We start from the raw sequence: 19,798 nt of genomic DNA on the forward strand, positions 1-19,798 counted from the left end.
TCATCCAAGTGAAAAAAAAATCAATGAATTAAGGCTTTCTGATGAATAAAATATATTATCTAGGTGCCAGCTCCCAGGAATGAGATAAGAAAGGATGATTAGGGCTCGTGCTGGAGGGAAAATTACTATAATTGTCTATTTAAATTAATGTATTAATATATGTTTTAAATCCTGGTATTAAATATTTAAATTAGTATTAGTCCAATATGTATTTCATTGAATCACCATTTACTTTATTAATAGATTGTGTGTGTGTGTGTGTGTGTGTGTGTGTGTGTGTATCACATTAGTGGTCAAGTGAGATATGTTAGAAGGTATTCGATATAATATAAACTGAGAACATGAAAGAAATGTATAAGAAATGTCTGACTCATTAATATCATTATTTTTTCCTAAAGGAAAGTATAATATGAATTTGAAATGACCAAGATCAGTGCATAAAACATGTAAGTACGATAGAGCACTACAATTTTGAAGTCCTGTTTTCCATTTCTTCATGAGCTCAGCAGGTAAGAGAACATTTTCTTTTGATCTCTCTCCTTTCTTCCTCTCATTTTGTTGACCTCGTGACTCTACCATCAAAGAGGTAAGTACTGGTCTCAACTGTAACTACTTACTGGCATCATGGGGTACTTCACAGTGTACTTTAATGTGATGTTAAAATTTTAATATGTGGTAGAAATGAGAGCCGACTTTTCTTGGCAATATCAGTGAATTAAAAGAATTAATTGCAACTTAAGGGGGAAAGATAAAAAGAAAACATCCCAGCTTTACCAATATTACTTAGTCACTATTCCTGCTGACAAAGTGGGTACTGGTTCCTGTCAAACCTTTGGAATGAGTACCTCAGAGTATTGTTTTATTCTTCAGGCTTTGACTTTATAGACTAGTTTGAAATGAATGTCTTCCTTCCCTTTACGTCTCATCTTCCAATTATTAAAACACAAAACCACATTTCCTTAGCACCTAACTGGATTTTAAATGCTATAAATGCCAATTCTCAACATCAGGGAGACTCATAAGTAATAACAGTAGTTGCTCAGGCTGCTTTGGTTGGGGCCGTCAGAGGAAAAGCTGGGGCCTCCTTGGCTCTGGTTAGCTATTCTGTCGGTCTCTGAAGAAATCATCTATATTATGCCTTAAATTCTAATCCTGTTCTGAGTGTTATAAAAAATGAAAATGAGGATAAATGCCCCAATAAGGACTACTACCTAGAGAAGGCAGGCAACCCAGACTGGAAGCCACATCGGGAGACACTACTTGTAATCATAACTGTGAGACGTGGCCTCATATAATGGAAGGAGCAAGGGATTTGGAATTAGAGTTGGGTTGGAATCCTGACCCCTCTGCTTATGGCTATGAGTAAGTCATCTAACTTCCCTGAGCCCCAGTTTTTCAAAGGGTAAAACAGTAGTTCCTCCTGCTATGCAGGGTCATTTATACATTGATTCAGACAATATATGTAAAATCATTAGCACAATTCTTGGAACATACTAGGCACTCAGTAATTGGAAGCTACTATAAACTTCCACTTTTAAATATCCCAAAGATTCTTTCCAATAGCCCTGAGAGGGCCCCTATGTACTGGTTCAGGTTATCCCCATGTATTGATTATATACTTCACAGCTTTGGAGGCAACATGCACATCGAGTCTGGAATCTTATTCCCATTTTACAAATGTAGTAAGTACAACTTTTAAAAGAGTAAAAGACATGCCCAAAGTTACATAAGTAGCGAGTGGCAGAACAGGGTTTTGAACCTAGCTGTCTACTTCCAAAGCCATTGTTCTATTCACTATTTATCCATTAATCCAAAAGTGTTTGCTTAATTCCTTGCAAGCATTGTTCTAGGAACTGAAAACATAGCAGTGCATAAAACTGTCATAAAGAGAAAAAAAAAGAAAGAAAAAGAACCCAAAACATGGAGCTTACATTTTACTAGCAGGAGATAGATGGCAAAAGAAGAAAATTATATATAGTATGTCAGATAGTGAAAAGGATTGTGGAAAACAGTAAAACAGGGAAAGGGGTGGGGTGTGCTGGGAGAAGGGAGGATACCTTCATTGATGACATGGTATTTGAGCAAGAACTGAAAAATGCAGGGTAGAGGTGGGGGGCAGCAGGCTGTCCTCTGTGGAATCTGGGGAAAGAGGCAGAGGAAAGAGCCAGTGAAAAGGCCCTAAGAGCTGCCTGTCACATTTGGGTTAGAGTAAGAAGGCCAACGTAGCTAGACCGTTGAAAGCAGGGAATGTGTACAAAGAGATGAGATCAGATTGGAAGGTGTGGGGAGAGTGTACAATGACATAAGTAGAACAACCAGGTGACATAGGGACATGTGAGCTATCCTAAGCACTACGGCTTTTATTCAGAGTGACACTGAAAAGTTTTGAAGCAGAAGCATGATGTTCTGACTTAGTTTTGAATAGATCACTCTGGTTGCTTGGGAATAGAGTGTAGGAACCAAAAGTAGGAGCAAAGAGCTGGTTAGGAGGTTTCCATTGTCATCCAGGCAAGAGGGGATTAAGGCTCAAGAAGGGCGGCTGTGTAGTGGCAAGAAGCAGTCAGAATCTGGGGTATATTCTGAAGGTAGAATGAACGTGATTACTGAAAGGTTGGATGTGGAGCATGAGAGACAGGGAAAGTCAAAATGACACCAAAACTCTTGGCCCTAACAACTAGAAAGATACAGTTGCCATTTACTGATATGTCAACGATTTGAAGAAGCAGGTTTGGGGGATGAATTAGCCATTTGGCATCAAAAGAAAATCTAAACACCAAGATTGTCACTCAGAAGATTTCAAGGACCATTACATGAATTAACTCTAAAATCCCCTAATATAAACGTCAGTTATTTGATGATAAAGATATTGATGCAATAAACTTCCTCATAAATCATTTATGACCTTAATTTAATATCCAAGTATTTCAGACTTTCAGAAAGTTTCAGACTTCCAGGCATTTCAACAATCAATTGATGAAATCCATCACAGTACATGTCTTGTTATTTATCTTAATACAAAAATTCATATATATTTCAATTTTGGCAGAATATAAAACTATAACCATGTGAAATGCAGACATAGATACACTGCTCATTCTAAACTGTAGTGTGCTATCCAGTTAAAGAAATACTAGTTATTTTATATCATGGAAGTAATTAAAAAATCAGAATATATCTGTAACTTCTTTACCATTTCGTAAGTAACTGTAGAAGCTTGAGATATGCAAAATATCATTCCCAGGATTTTTCACCTTGTTATGTACCGGTTCCATTTTGAAAGAACTGTTGACAAAAAGATTTAAAGGATATTAGTAAAAATGTGTGAAAAACATTTTGACAAATAAACATATGCGTGCAGGACCATTTTAACAAATTTGGGAAGTGAACACAGATTATTTTAAGCAATGTCTTCCACATGAATCTCTTTGCTGAATCCTATTCCCCCACGTTGCCTCCTATCTAAAATCTAATCCCAATTAAATTGTGAATCTTGGTTTACCAGAATTATCTTGTGACCCACTTGTGCAGAAAGGGCCTTGCTACTTTAGGTCTTGGAATTTGTACCTAATGCAATCAATTTTTGAATCTTAATATGTTGACATCTGCCAAAGAATTCTCCCCAAGTACCATCAGGACCTGATGGAAGCAGGTTTTACTCTAATCCCGTGACTCAGTCAGCAACTTCCAGATACTGTCTGATGATGCTCTCAGAGGCAGTTAGCTCTTCCCTTAAAATTCAGTTACGTCATGTGCCCAGTTGTTACACATACGAGGATTTCTGAGCCTTTACAACCACAGTGAAATGGCCAAATTTGTTGGAAGGATTTGGTATGACAAATCCAATACACATCATTTTGGTTTCTTGAAAAAGGACATGTATTCTCTAACAGCAACTCAAAGCTGAAGTGACTGATTTAGGGAAGCAGTCTCGAATTTGGACACCTGCATTCAGTCATTTGTTTTAATTAAGAGTTTTGTAAAGAATTAACTAATGTGTGGGAATGATTTTAAGGCCATTTAATGGAAGGCACGCTGAAGGTCAGTCCATACTCTCCCCTAAGGGCACAAGACACATCCTCTTCATCCGGTGCTTCCTAATCAGGAACAAACTCAGAAGGAACACCTCTGGCAAGCAGGTGTCCCTTATGCTCTTGTGGGATCATAATGAGGCAAACAAATATAATTTGTTAGCAGCCCAAGATTTTAAGAGTTTGAAGAAAGTGATCCCCTATCCCACCCACCTCATCTTGTAAACAAGGAAAGCCAGGCCCAGAGGGCCAAGTGCCTAGTGCCAAGCCACATGGCTGGTGAAACCACAAAACGAGGATTCATTCCTAGGTTTTCAGGCTCCAAGGTGACTGAATTTTTTAAACTATACTTTAGGTGCTATGTTAACTTTCTTAGTAATAGAAAGAAAAGCAAAAGAGTCCTATCTAAAATTTAAAACATGAAATAAAATTTAAAATAAACAGAGGAAAATGGAGGATAAGTAAGTACAAAAATGTGCCAGTCTATGTTTTCTCATTATTAGGGCCACTGAACAGAACACAGACCACCCGGTGGTAGCACAGAAAGCATAGAAGCATTATAACGGCAGGAAGCACCGTACTGAATCCTATGTGATCCATATGGACTTGCTACCAGACTGTAGGTTCACTGAGGTCACAAACTCTGTCTACCATACAGTGCCTGGCACAGATATTTGTTAACCTGAGTTATCAAAGAACAGAAATGTCAAGGACCATTTACCACCTTGTAGCGAGCAGTTCAAACACTCTCTCTTCTATAAAGGCTTTCTGATGGTTTCCTCTCACCCTAATTATTCTCTTTACACTGACCATTATACTTACCTGTACTACAAATGTTTGTCCTAGTTCCTTTACCTTATTTCAGTGTTTTCTACACATTTCATGTGCATTATCTTTATCATTTAAATGAGTTCACATCCAAATGAGAAATTTATTTATATTTCCATTGTAGGCTAGTGCTAAGTACATCTTGAGTAAGCATGTAGTGAATTCAATTAAATCCTCTAATATCAACTATGAAAAAACTACATTGAATGTTAGCAATGGGAGAGGGTAAACAAGAGTCAAGCTTAGTAATTAATCAGGCTCTGGAATTAGACTGGTGCTCAGCCTTGTACCAGCCTCCAAGGAGCTGAATTAATCTTGGGGTTAATACTTTCTCTCCATAGGCCTCAATATTCTCATCTATAAAATGTGCAAAATAATAGTTCTGTAACCCAGCTTTGCTGTGTGTGTTAACTGAAATCATGTATGTAAAAAGCTTACATGGTGAACAGTAAATATTAAACACTCAAAAACAATAGCTATTATTACTAAACTATACTTTATATAAATTAATTACAGATGGTCTCTTCTATTCTAGTATGGGATTTGAGCTATGAAATTTTCAAACTTTTACTTTCCTGATGATATATAAAATATATCATCTTCCTGATGATGTAGAAAATATATCATCATGGGCATTTACTTTAAATGTTCTTTGTTCATACTTAATTCACAGCAAGTACAATGGATTTCAAGGTGTGTATGAATCTATGTACTTAACTATCCATCGATCGATCCATCAATCAATCGAATCATTCAGCATGTAGCACTCTGCTTTTCCTGGTACATATTATGAGAGCAATGGATATTTTTTGAATGAATAAATTGTAAAACACAGATTTATTGCCCAATTGTCCTCCAATCCCCCAAATTAAAAGGAATATTTCCTTAAATGTGTTTTGAGCTAAAGGAGTTGTTGCATATTTATTCTTCATCTGAGGGAAGAAAGGAAGGAAGAAGAGGAGGGAGACTAGAGAGCTGAATATAGCAAATAATGATAACTTTTTAACATCCCAAAAAGAAATAGTCAAAATTTTTAGGCATGTCTTACCTGTCAATTCCACATGACAATTCTACAGGCATGTTAACTAATTTGTTAACTAAAAATACTCTTCTCAATAAATAAACTATAGTGTTTGACTCTTGCAAAGAATCACAATTATTTTCCAGTCTTCTTGGCATCCCAGGCTGATTTGGAAGAGTGGACGTGTATTTATTTGACAAATCCAAAACTTTTCTGGAAAATAAATTTACTTTTGAAGAGTCTTTTTTGATTTCAGCATCGCATAAATCCCAACCCGGCAACATCAATGAGAATTGATCTTCATTTGAAGCAAGTCCTAAAGAAACAGGACCCTGAAGCTTCAAAATATTGAGATGCTTAATGCAGAGATTATCTAATTCTTTATCCACTCCCCATGGCAACAGGCAAGATAGGAGCAATTTAGCTGCATCTATTATGAGGTTGGCATCCAATTTTCTTGATGGCTTAGGATGCGTCTTTTTGGAGCTCTTCATTTTCTTCTGCCTTTTAATGCCATCATTTTCTTCTAAGAATGTTATCGAATTATCTCCTTGGGCTGAGCTTTCACTACCAGGCTTAGCTTGTGCCTCTGCTGAGAGAGGACCACAAGCAGTTTTATTTCTTTTCAGCGTCAATGTTTTCTTCTCTACTGTGCTTCTGGCTCTTCTCAGGATCTCACTACCATGGAACGAACTGGAATGGTCACTATCACAGATTGGAGTTGGCAGCAGAAGTTCAACAAGGTTTTCCAGGTCAAATAGAAGGATATGAAAGCCAATGTTACTCCATCTTGTCTTCACAGGTAGGACATTAAAAGGACCTGAGAAAGACTTGGCATCAGCCACCTAAGGAAAATTAAAACAAACAAACAAACAAAAATCCTATGTGTCAAAGTTATTTTCTAAATGATTTTATTAATGGTCCATGATATTAAAATGACATAAACAGAAAGTATTAAGTAGCAGTACAACTAAAGGCAAGTCATTTTAATATATTTTTGTCTTAGCTGTAAAAATTCCCCACTAAATTAAACAGTCTATATGCTAATACACTTTAAACACTTTTTTTCCTTTCTAAAACTTTATTTTTCCTCTAAAAAATATATAAATTAGGCCTATGGAGTAACATGGCATCAGATTCACTTTCACATCTTCCTATCAATATGGCCATGAAGACACATAACAGGGAAAAAGTAGGTTTGAACATTAATGAGAAGAACAGTTAGAATACCTGCAAGAATTTAGAAATCTTTAAGAGGAATGGTCACTCCAAACCTAAATGTTAACCAACATCAAATTGCTTTGGTTTTTTTAAAGGCTCACCTTGTGGACTTGACATTTGTTCTTTCTCTTATCTAAAATGATTTTGCCTTAAATATTGGTATGGTGGGCACCCATACTTCAGGTATGTTCCTGCTCATTTATGAGGCCTTCCTGGAGTACCACATCGCTTCATGCCAATCCATACTCTCTCTTCTTCCTTGCTTATTTTTTTCTTCCTAGTACTTATGATTATCTTATCTGGAACATTTATCTGTTTACTGTGTATTTTCCCCAAGAGCATTCAAACTCCACCTTTGCAAGAGTTTTGCACATTGCTTTGTTCCCAATGCCTATAAAATGATGCTGCAATACATCATTAGTAAGGGGCTCCATAAATATTTATTCAGTGAGTGATTAGCATATGCATACAATGTATTACCGTTTAAATATTTTTAAATGGTGTAAAACTACATTTAATGGGGGAAAATGTGTTCTATATGGCCAAAAAAAAAATCTCCTTTTAATAAAACTGTGTGTGTGAATATATACTTTTACACATTTATATATAGACACACAAATGTGTATATATATATATATATATATATGTGTGTGTGTGTGTATTGCATATATATGTTTGTACACACACTCGAGGTCTGACAAGTTCACAAACTTGTTGCAACAATGTTGCTAACCTTTTTTCAATATCAGAAGGATTATTCATTCTGAATTTGTACCAACTGGACAAACAGTTAACCAAGTTTACTATTTGGAACTGCTGAAAAGGCTGTGTGAAAAAGTTAGACGACCTGTACTTTTCGCCAACAATTCATGGCTCTTACATCATGGCAATGCACCAGCTCACACGGCACTGTCTGTGAGGGAGTTTTTAGACAGTAAACAAACAACTATATTGGGACACCCTCCCTACTCACTCGATCTGACCCCTTCTTTCTTTACCTGAAGATAAAATAAATATTGAAAGGAAGAGATTTTGATGACATTCAGGACATCAAGGGTAATACAATGACAGCTCTGATGGCCATTCCAGAGAAAGAGCTCTAAAATTGCTTTGAAGGGTAGACTAGGCTCTGGCATCAGTGCATAGCTTCCCAACGGGAGTACTTCGAAAGTGACCATAGTGATATTCATCAATAAGTTTATGTAGCACTTTTTCTAGGATGAGTTCATGAATTTAATTGTCAGATCTTGTGTGTGTGTGTGTGTGTGTGTGTGTGTGTGTGTGTGTTTGTGTGTGTGTTTGTATTTATGAAGGACATGCACCAAAATGTTAACAGTTAATTGGGAAGAAGAGGTTAAAATAATCTTTATTTACACTTTAGGGTTTCTTTAAATTTAGTTTTGGATTTTTTTGGCAGTGATGATGCATTTATTTTATAATCATAAAAAAAAAATTAAAAAACAAACCATTAAAAATTTTAAAGATGAAAAAACAAAATGAGGATTAACTTAAAAACACAATTTTCTACCAATAAAATTGTATATGGGTTAGTATAATTATTAATAAATAATTTTTGCAAATCAAAAATAAAAAGAGAACTATATAGACTGAAAAATGGGCAAATAGCATCACTAGCAATTGCCAAAGAATAATGTTGAGATTAAAATATGAAAAAAATGTTTACAACCAGTAGTAATCAACAAGTGAAATTAAGGTAATAACACCATTCAGTTCCTACTAATTTAGCAAAAAGGGTTTCTTACATTATTTTATTATATAATGTTCAGTACATACAAAATAATGTATAAACCATGCATGTAGCCCTCGTATGCATCTCCACTTCCCCAAAGCTATAATCTTCTCTGGCCATAGTGTCTAGACCTCCTCAATTACTGAGCCAATCAAAATCTTAACAATGATTCTGGCAATATGCACATTGCCCGGTGGGGTCTCATCTTCTTGTTTTGTAACCTACACAGCTACAATAGGCTCATTGCACTGCTGTAAACAAAAATCCTGTGTCTGTCCCTAAATACATTCACTTTAAGCCTCAAGAGCAACTGGACGTTTTCTAGTATTTTCAAATCATAAATGTTATTCCAAATTTATTTAACATAGGCATACAGCAAAGTTGTTTTCCATTTGGAAACAAGTCTATTAGATTATAAGTATAAACCATTGTTATGTTTTAATATACTAAAATGATTAAATATAATTCTAGCCTATTATCATTAAAATTTACTCTTTTAAAAAATAGTATATTGTTAAAGTCATGTCACCAAAGGACTTTAAAAGGAGTATTTACCATTGTTTTGGACATAAGTAACACAGAATGACAATGAATGCCTATAACAGCAATTCCTGAGTTTTCACATATTTTAGATTGGGTATGCACAATATTTAGTAATGCTTAGCAAAGGCTATAGTAAATATTAACCTTATTTATATTTATGTTACCTATATACAATATATTCCTCAGACAAAAGTAGCCTGCTACATCATGACTGAATGATGTTCTGCAAAAATATAATTATATTACTTTTACCATGATAAAGTATATCTAAACCACCATTATAACAGAAGTGTTTTAGAAACATCCATCAATCTGGTCACAACAAAAAAAAAAGTCTAGAACAAATAATCAAGTACAAAAAGTATTTCATTCCATGTATGTAACTGCAAATATTTGAGACATATAATCTTATTAACCAATGTCACCCCCGTAAATTTAATTATAAACATTTTTTTAAGTGTGAGGGTTAAATATGAATTTTATTGGTTCATGTGTTGTTTACAGAAAGTTCTCTGATTGATAGATAATTCCTCAAAATGTGTCGTCCAGGCTTTGCATAGATAGAGAAGGTGCTAGTTTTTCAAGGGTATCACATCACTTTTACTCCTACTCCCTGAAGTTCTAAGTCCAGGTGAGAGGGGTGGTGTTATTTACAGTCTGCAGAGCGGGAGGGTAGCAGGAAAGGACAATCTTCCATTCCAATCTCTGAACTTTGGTGAGGCTGGGGAGTATAAAGGTACTGCTGTATCTACATATGAATGCTAGGAACAGCAGGTGGGGAGTAGGAAGAGGCACTCAGCACTGAGCTCTTTGTCTGGAGTACACAGCCTTTGGGGAAAGCGACCAGTCAGAAAGTCTGCAAGTAGAATCCCAGATGGCCAGCGGGCAGAAATTATTCCTCTATTCCCCGCAAGGACAAAGAATAAACGACAAGTAAAACTAAACAACACAAAATTCAACTTCTCAACTACCCCATAGATATATAACAAGGAAAAACAAAAAGACCCAAAAGTTTGGAGGGAAAAAATGTAATACATCTGAAGGTATAAGTCTAACATCTCTCTCTCTATTTTTTTAAGTCAATTTTTGTTTCCCTTCATCCTACTATGTTCAGCTTATGCCTCTTTTCTGACTCACAAAGGGAAAATGGTTAAACAAGGCTGGTTTTACTCCCTGCCTTTGAAGGTAGAAATGCACTAACAACACGTTTTGATAAAACTTCTCTCTGAAAATTAGTGGATCCCCCACTGAGTTTGTTGTAAAGGATTTGACCTGCCCAACCTACCACGACCACAAAATACATGTGGTAAAACAATGCTAAAACTACCTTCATCTTCTCACCTTTGTGACTTTGTGTAATAAGATCTAGTACAAATATTTAAACACTAAGCAATGAAACATATAGATAAGAGCTGCAAAAATACTTTAGATACTTAGTTATGTTAAGGCAAGAAGAGTTTAGAAATTATCTAAGCTGACCCCCTCTCCTTAAACTAAGGGAAAACAAGGGATAGAGAAGTAATTTATTCAAAAATAGCCAAGTCAGGATTCCCAAATCTATTTTTTCTGATTATTCTTTAGAAGACATCCTCCACTTAAATTTTTCAAAGACTGGAATAATGTTTGTTATTTGTCATTTCCAAGCTATACAAGGGATCCTCATGAACTAAGCATTTATTTTATAAAGCACTATATTCACTGAGATGTGTAAGGAAGGAAAAGTCATCACTGCATGAAAATATTCACTAATGAACTGATAACATATAAAATTAGTACCCAAACCCTGCTCCCTTTCTAACATAAAGGCCCAGCCCCATTCATTAGTCAGGTTCTGATTGATTATTAGATCATGCAATTCAACTGCATAATAGATAGCAAATACTGTTAAAAATGCAGGATTACACAGAATCCGGACAGTGATGTCGACTATCCAAGTCACACTCAATGCCACTGACAAATAAAGATCCAGCTAACAACTGAAGTTAACAAGTGAAGGATAAATTAAGATGCTTCAAATGAAAAATATTTTAATTGAAAGTGTGTAAGAGAGCCTGTGGAAAAGTTCCTTATCCTTTAAATACTTTTCTAAAATGACTCTGCCTTCATTATTCATTGTGAAATTCAAACATGAAGTAGTAAAAGGTGACATTTTGTGCACTACAATTAGAAACAAAACAAAACACATTCGATTCATTCTGTAGTCATTTAAAGAATTAGTGTACATTGGCAATCGTAATCTAAATTTTGTGCAATAGAAAATGCTGCATTATTTTAATAATTTTAGTATCATTTTTAAGTTAAAAAATAATAATCATCCTTTTAACAGCTAACTCATCAGGTTAACTGATAGTCTCCAATCCCTCAGACCACCTGTAGACTACTTTCTACTTTCTGCATTCTAAACACAGGAACAAAGATATTTGCTTTTCAGTAAAATCACCTCTTTCAGCTCTCAACCTCCTTTTCTCATGTGCACTTATAACTTTAATTATAATACATATTTTAATAAGTTATGTGAAAATTGAGGAACTGAGGTAAAATACAGTCCCTAAGAAAACAAAGTTTAGTCATCTAAAAAACCCGTGGTGATGAGTCACTCTAAATACCACTGGCTATTTAGGTATGGGAGAGGTCATTGTAACAGACTGGAAAATAATCATAAAAATATGCAAGAATTCTGTACTCTGCTTACCTGCACATTTTCAGTTTTTATGCTTTAAATAAACAAAAACTAGAAGTCACAGTTGATGCACTGCAAGTGTGAATTTATGCAGGGAAAAAAGATTAGGAATGACAGAATATGTATCTATATTCAAGGAAAAGTATTCACATCAAAAGATTTGACAATGGAAATTTTTCAAGTAAGGGGTGGCACAGATGATGGGGGGGTGAGGAAATGTGATTATCTGTGTATTGAACACGGTTACAGAAATTATTTGATGGTTATACTGTAAATTTTATACAAAAGGTAACAACTGTTTAATGTTTTCAAACAGCTGAAAAATAAAAGCTGAGACGTATATTTACTCCAGACAAAATAAGTGCTATAGAATGGAATGAAAAAGTAATCATCAAAGAAAAATTGAAGGAACAACATTCATAAAAATGACCGAGGAGATATGAAAGAAAAAAAGCAAAAATAAAATGAATGAATGAAAAATAGTTTATTGGAACTATTAGGAAATATGGAATTATATTAAAAATTCAGTAGAGGCAAATTAGAAAACTACTATGAATAACTATATGGCAAGAACTAGTGAAACACAACTATGTTTATAAGACTGTTTTTCAACTCAGAAGAGCTCAGATTATGGAGCAAACCTAGGTAGATCCCTACACTTAGGAAAATGATAAATTAATGGTGCTTCAGGGCAATGTTCACGTAGCTGTTTACAGCCCTGCCTTCATGCAGATAGGAAGGCACTGGAATTCCTCTTCTTGGGTGGGAGCTTAGGATATATTTTCTTACAAAATCACTGTAAAGGGTGACTTTGTAGAGTTTAAAATGCTGCTATTAGTAACATACGAGTATCGTATGTCATTAATACCATGGGTTAAAGGAACTTTAGTGAGCTGGCCTAGAAACCAAGCACGCTTTGCATCCCTGCTGCTATTATTTCTTAGGGAAAATGAAATCAAAGCTCCGAGCAACCAATTTACAAACTTAGGGAATACAATTCAACCTCTTGCTGGGGCTGCTTGCTGTTTTTCTTTTATTGCTTCAATGCAAACACTTATGTGGCCTGGCTTCAAGTTACACTGTACTGCTACTTATTCTGCATAAAACTTTTTTTAAAGTCTCAAATGCAGTGGCGTGTTATTCAATTTTTTTAAATAAGTTTTTGTCAATAAAGGTGGAAATTTTCTAAGCCAACATCCCAGTTAAAGCTATTTTACTGTCATCATGCAGTTCTAGAAACAGTCGAAAATGCTTGTATCTGTCAATGACAATGCTTGTATCTGTCAATCATAACCGGATCTACCATACCAAAACACAAATACGATAAGTGATTGCATAGTAAAAACAAAACCTTTGAAATTAACTACCTAGGTATTTAAAATGAATATCCAAACTAACTACATTGAAACTTTTTTTCCCCACCTTGGGCCACTTCTCCTTCCACAGGCCCACTCATGAGTCATTCTTCAATTCTCAAATACATAAACAGAATAGAACTGGACTTTAGCCATCGCTTCACCTATGGCCTGTAAGCCCCATTTTAATAGTGAGCCCTGATGGTGTTTTGGGTCTCTGGAATCAAGGTAAACTATGTCCTTTAGTCCTTTAGTCCTAAATGTTTGGTTATTCTGCCTCCCCCCCGTGTACAGTCACCCAATAAATAGGCCCTTTATGGAGACACTGGGGATTTATCATGGTAGAAGCTTGTCATGGTGTTGCAGGGTCCTTCTCGCTAAGGCCTGGGGTACCCTTTTAGTCTTGGTCCATATCTGGGTAAAGTGACAGTGACTTTTTTTTTTCCACAGAGATTGGGGCAATCAGCTTCTCTCCTTAAATGGCCATATATATTACATCTAGTCCCCTTAACTGAAGTTTTAGCCATCCTATCTTTACACTGCCTTATTCAAAACAACCTTAGAAACGTTGACTGCACTTAGAGGGTAATGTGCTAATACCAATCAAGATATGTTAACATGTTTATCACATTTAACACTAGTTTTTCTTGTGGAAACACTTTCTCCCTCTAGTGACTATTCAATACTGACACATCACGTTTGAAGATGTTATTCCAGGTCTTTTTGAAGAATAACAAATAAAATCCAGTACATTCTAAAAAAAATCATTCAGTACGCTTTTGTTTATGGTAACTTGGAATTCAGCCCTTGTGTGTTAACCTTGCACATTTCCGTAAGCCCATCTCTAACCTCTATGTGACCAGAGAATTTCACTTAAGAAACTGTCGCTTAAGTGAAAAATAAGTGTCTCACAACACTAGCCCATTTAAGCACCTAATTACAGGGTCAGTCAAAAGTCAACCTGCTCCCTAGCAGATTTCCTCCGTCAGTGGGTTCCCCTCTACCCAGAGCTTCTACCCAGTTAGGGTGCCCCCATTCTTGGGTCCTGGTATATTTGGATGTCATTGCCTTGCCTTTGGACTATGTGTCCTCAACATCTTATTGATGCAGAATCTGGGGTAATATGGAAAAGAACAAAAGTGTTCTGTAAGTTAGCCATTTTTCCATCAGTTACAAATGGAAACCACTGTTTCCTATCTGTTCTCTGAACATATCTATGCTTTAAATCATAGAACACTTTCCTGGTTCTTTAAAAAAATTCTCTGAAAGAGAATTTCAGGGTGAAATTGTTGGTTAAATTGTTAGCCTGTGCTTCAGCAAGGTTGTTTCAAAACACAATTCAACCAAAAGGAAGTGTATATAAGTTATTTTGTCATACCACTGAGGAGTTCAGTATTTCTTTTAAAATTTATAAATCTGATAATAGAAAATTTGCATTGATGTTTTTTACTGAGAAAACCTTAATGAGTATTTGTATTTTTCTGAGACTAGTATTAATCTTTGTCTAATTTCCTATTTCACTATTTTTAACTTTTCCTTATCAATTTGTAAGACCTTTTGTATATAAAGATATTGCAAATATTTTTCAAGTCTCATTAGGATTTACATTTTATAGATTTGGGGTTTTTACAATTTAATTAAAAAAAATTTCAAATAGCAAAAACTATATATATACATTATTTTATAAGTTTTACCACTGTTAGGTCCTTCACAACCCAATTACTAAAAATATTACTGTATATTTTCTTCTATTAATCTATTTTCCTATGTTTAAAACTTTTATTCATCTGAAGTTTATTTTTGTTAAAGGTAGACAGAAGGGATATTATTATTGTTTTCAAAAATTACGCTCAATTATACAAAAGCCACTTATCAACTTTCTCTAGGATTCTAAGTACCATCTTTTCCTATAAGCAAATTATGATTTATATGCATGCTCCTTCCTGGACTCTTCTTTTTTCTTTTTCATTTATCTATTTGTCTGTTCTTGAAACACTACTGCACTCTATTGCAGATAGGTAAATCGGGAGAGGGACTCATGGGGGCGCTGGGGAGAGGAGAGGGAGAGGGAAAGAGAGACACACAGAGAGAGAGATAGACAGACAGGTGACAGATAGAGATGTCTGACATCTGAGAAGGAAACCCCATGCACATCATTCCTCTTTTTCCTATTTTTTCTTAGCTCGTTTTATACATTTATTTTTCTAGAAAAATTTTCTAGTCAACTCATCAAGTTCCCAAAAACCCACCAAAAAGATTTTGAAAGCTATTGTTATTAATTGTATAGATTTTGTGACTATGTTCATCTTTAAAATACTGGGCTTTCCCTCTGGGATTGCAATATGTTATTAAATCAAGATATTTTTCATATCTTTTAGTAATTTTAAAAACGTGTTTTAATATGAGTATTGCATATTTCTTATTAAAGGTATCCCTATATATTCTATTTTTACTGCTATTATCAATGGAATTTTTATATTCGTTATATTTTCAAAGTAGTGTTTTTTGTATGGGTATATGAGTTTTGTTTTCAGCACTACTATGCTTAACTTCATTTTTTGCCTTATTAGGTTTTCTGTTCCGTTCATACTTTTTAATATAGAATATTCACTATTACTATATTTGAATAAAGGTAATTTGTTTCATCCTTTCCATTCTCATTCTTTTTATTTCTTTTTTTAACCTTTGGCATTTGCTAAAACTGTCAGGAAAAAAAAAGTTCAATAATAGTAGGAATGGTATAGTATTATAAATTAAATCTGTATGAGTATTGCTGTGTTTCATTGAAAAAATCATTTGATTCATACTTTTTCTTAGTATATGTGCTGCCGAAGCGAGCACATACTTTTTTCTTAACATTGGATAAGTTGAAATGGTTTCCTAGGTCCGTTTATGTGAGTAACCACCCCTCTTTAATCCCTGTCATTTAAATTTGATTTATGCAGTAACCTCAGGTAAATGGAAGACTACCAGGTTTCTTTTAACAGCATAAACTACTAATGATTGCATATGACCATATAATCCCAAGTACCTTTCCCATCAAAGATTTTCTGAAAGAGAAAAAACTAAAGTAGTATTTATTGGAGGCTTTGTTAAACATCTAACCGGGATAATGTGCACGTGCTGATATAGAAGGATGTCCGCCAAATATTTCTGACTTAACAAAGCGGCATGTATAATACAATCTCATTTCTACGTGAAATAAATTTATACACATACACACATTTTATTTCTATGGTCTAGAAAGGAATCATATGGTCTAGAACAGCATCATAATAATGCAGGCTAACACAAGGCTGAAGTTTGAAGAGTGAGAGAGGTTTGTTTACTATCTATAAATGTCAGGGTCCTCCCTGTACTACTGTCAAGCACGCATTTCCTAAAATTCAGCCTTGATCCATTAGTGATACGTGAAAACCAATACTGCTACATTGTATTTTGGAAAGCCTTAAATTACAACATAAACCATACCTGAAAAGTCAAATTACTGACATGATGTCCAGGAAAAGAAAATGCTTTTATATTTTCCCTTCTCAAATATATCAAGACATGCCATCTACTTTAACTGATTTAATATACACAACCACATAAAAATTTCATGGAAAGCATGACTTAAATGCTATTTTACCTATCTACCTTCTTGTCTCTGAAGGCTGTTTACCATTGGGATTCACCTTATTCTGGGAACTCTGCTACCTCCCTTAAAATACACATTTCCATTAGCTGACGGAGAATCCCACACTGGTTTACCCTAAGACACTAGTTATTTTCCTAACAAGACTCACACTCCTGATGGAAGAGCTCCTTTTTTGTCTGCTGCCTTGCCCTCTGGCTGTTTCTAGGGTAGAAAATACAATTTAGGAAGAAACATGAAAAAATGGTTAGTAATATAATGATACATAAACATTTAACCATGGCAAAAGCTTTCACATAATTTTACTTTAAAATTATTTGGTCTAAAAATTTCAACTCAGAGTTAAGCTAGATATTGACTTAAGGATTCTTTGATTTATGAGTATTTATGACGTGGGGCATAAAGAGTGCCTGGTGTCCATACCAGCAGCTAATTGATTAATTAATGTAATAACACTTCGATGTTTATTAAGTAGAAAACTTGAATTCAGCTAGTCAAACAATTCCTCAAAGTGCAGAAACAGGAATTTTTATTTTTTTCTTTCTGAAATGCCTTCCTCTACCTGTCATTGAAAAGATGATAAAGCTCCATTCTAGCACTCAAAGCTGAAGTCCCTACTTGTTCTGAAGTGCAAAGCACTATGGTTTCTAAACTAGATGGCTTGGGAAATGCATCCCACCAAACTGCCTTTGGGGTCATCAAATATAGTCCACAGAGCCTGGTGACTTCAGGCTCCAGGACAGGCTGACTCTGGTCTAGAGCTTTCTAGCTCCTCATAGATCTAGTTTTAGTCGCGAATAACCCCAGATAATTGCTGAAATTTGTGTGTGTTTGTGTGGAGAAAGAGAGAAAATAACACTTTTCAACAATTTATTAATTTCCATGATCTAACCTAAAACAGCTAAACTTTAATTAAAAAGACATTTCTATGGAGAGTTATAATAACACATCATTTATTTTTATATATGCAAACTAAATGTAAGAAAGACTATATCCATTAAGGATTTATGCAGTAACAAACTTTTAATATACCACCTGGACCCTCAGTTATGAAAACAAAATCAGGTTTAAGTGTTGTATTTAATGATCAATGCTAAGTTAATATTGTTTTCTACATTATTATTTCAGTAATACATTTCAATCATGATTTGGAAAATGGAGTATCAGTCATGAAATAAAGTGATCTTTGAGGTAAACGCAAGTATTTGAGGAATGTAGAAGTATCCATATACTTACTGATTTTCACTCATTCTGTAAAGGTGGGGCTATTTTAAAGCAGACAGAAATACAAACCAAAAACACATATCACATGTCCCATATACAATTGGAAAAGTGAAAATTTATTTTACCATGTCTGTGCTTGCAATTAGGAAATTCTTTCCTTTAATCTATCTTTTCTCAGTGCTATGTAGTTTATCTTAAGGTATTTTTATGGAAAAAAGTCTAGATGTTCAAAAGAGCTCATTTATATTTTTCTATGGGAATTTTATCTTCATTGACAGAAACCAGTAACTATTTTTAAAGGATTTTTTTTTTTTATTGATTGACTAAATGAAAAAGATCTACAAAGGGCTTTGCTCATATTGCACCAAATACATCTCATCTTATATAACAAGTGATTTAATTGTATAGAAAATCATAAGCAGGTAGGGATGTAATGGTTACAAAAAGCATATATGTCTTTATTTTTATAAGCATATATAAAAATATAAAGAAAAGAATTGGTGGAATGATAGGAATGAACAAATATCTCAGCAATGTGTAACTCAAACAACAAAGTGTAAATGAAAGAGCCAGCCATTCATTTTTAGACCCATCGAGCCCTAGGGTTGCTAAAGATAGTTGTTGGTAATAAAAACTGTCACCCTCCAAAGGGCCAGTGGAAAGCAGCGTGATTGGCAGCACAAATAGAAGACAAAGGAGAAAGCCTTCAATCTGCAGCTGATACACAGGAAGAACACGAGGAGCTGAGTTTACAATAGAGATGACATTACCAAGCTAATGGCACCGGCAATCATGGGTCCACCAGGCATCCCTGGTATCAGCAGGGCATCCATTTTCAGCTAAGTGTTAGAGTACCTTTTTGCTTTCTCTCACCACTGCAGGGGTAAAACAACCTAGTGCAGGGGAAACCCACTGACTGGTAATAAATTACTATATTGGATACTTTTTGTTTTCTTTCAGCAATAACTTAACTGTGTATTCTTGCTATCATTACCAATTAACGCGGAGCCTGCTTTAGTGAACTGTATCTAACGGTATATCAGTCCCAATGCTCCAATTGCTTTGGCAAGTATCACAGGGTCAAGAGTGGCTTTTGACCTTTATCATCTAAGTCTTTCTGACCACTCACTATTTGAAGCAATCTCAGCTGAACACATGGACGCTTTCTGCAACATTATAAAGCTTAGAATATAAAGAGAAATGAAATTGTGTTTCAGCCTCCAAACTGGTTTATGAGTATAAAATATTGTTAGTGGAGCCTACAAAACCTCCAGTTTTAAGTACATACTCTGATTCTGGCTAATGAACAAAATGGCTGGCTTCTTTTTAAATTGTACGTTTTGTTTTCTTAAGTCTGAGGAATAACAGAATTTTGTAAAACACAACTAAGGGTTTAAAATTTTGATTACTATTATAATAGCCCATTTAAAAATGCAGGGTTTATTTACTTTTCATTACTGTGCAATGATACTGTTGCATGTTCTTCTTAAATTAATGATGCATCAAGAAAGTTA

At 34.8% G+C, this 19,798-nt stretch overlaps 1 protein-coding gene across 2 annotated transcripts in view; it reads right to left on the bottom strand.

Annotated features, from left to right (window-relative positions):
* WDR72 (WD repeat domain 72) overlaps positions 1 to 19,798 on the bottom strand; it is a 206,072-nt gene that overhangs the window by 82,313 nt on the left and 103,961 nt on the right. For both annotated transcript variants that reach the window (XM_088797215.1, XM_088797214.1), the window contains exons 15-16: positions 5,905 to 6,722; positions 3,191 to 3,282 (exon numbers count right to left, since the gene is read on the bottom strand). In XM_088797215.1, the coding sequence (XP_088653341.1) occupies positions 3,191 to 3,282; positions 5,905 to 6,722 (910 nt within the window). The remainder of the gene's footprint in view (positions 1 to 3,190; positions 3,283 to 5,904; positions 6,723 to 19,798) is intronic.

Source organism: Rhinolophus sinicus, chromosome 3, assembly GCF_057876585.1.
Source record: "Rhinolophus sinicus isolate RSI-liver-muscle chromosome 3, RSI-T2T, whole genome shotgun sequence".
Lineage (NCBI taxonomy): Eukaryota > Metazoa > Chordata > Mammalia > Chiroptera > Rhinolophidae > Rhinolophus > Rhinolophus sinicus.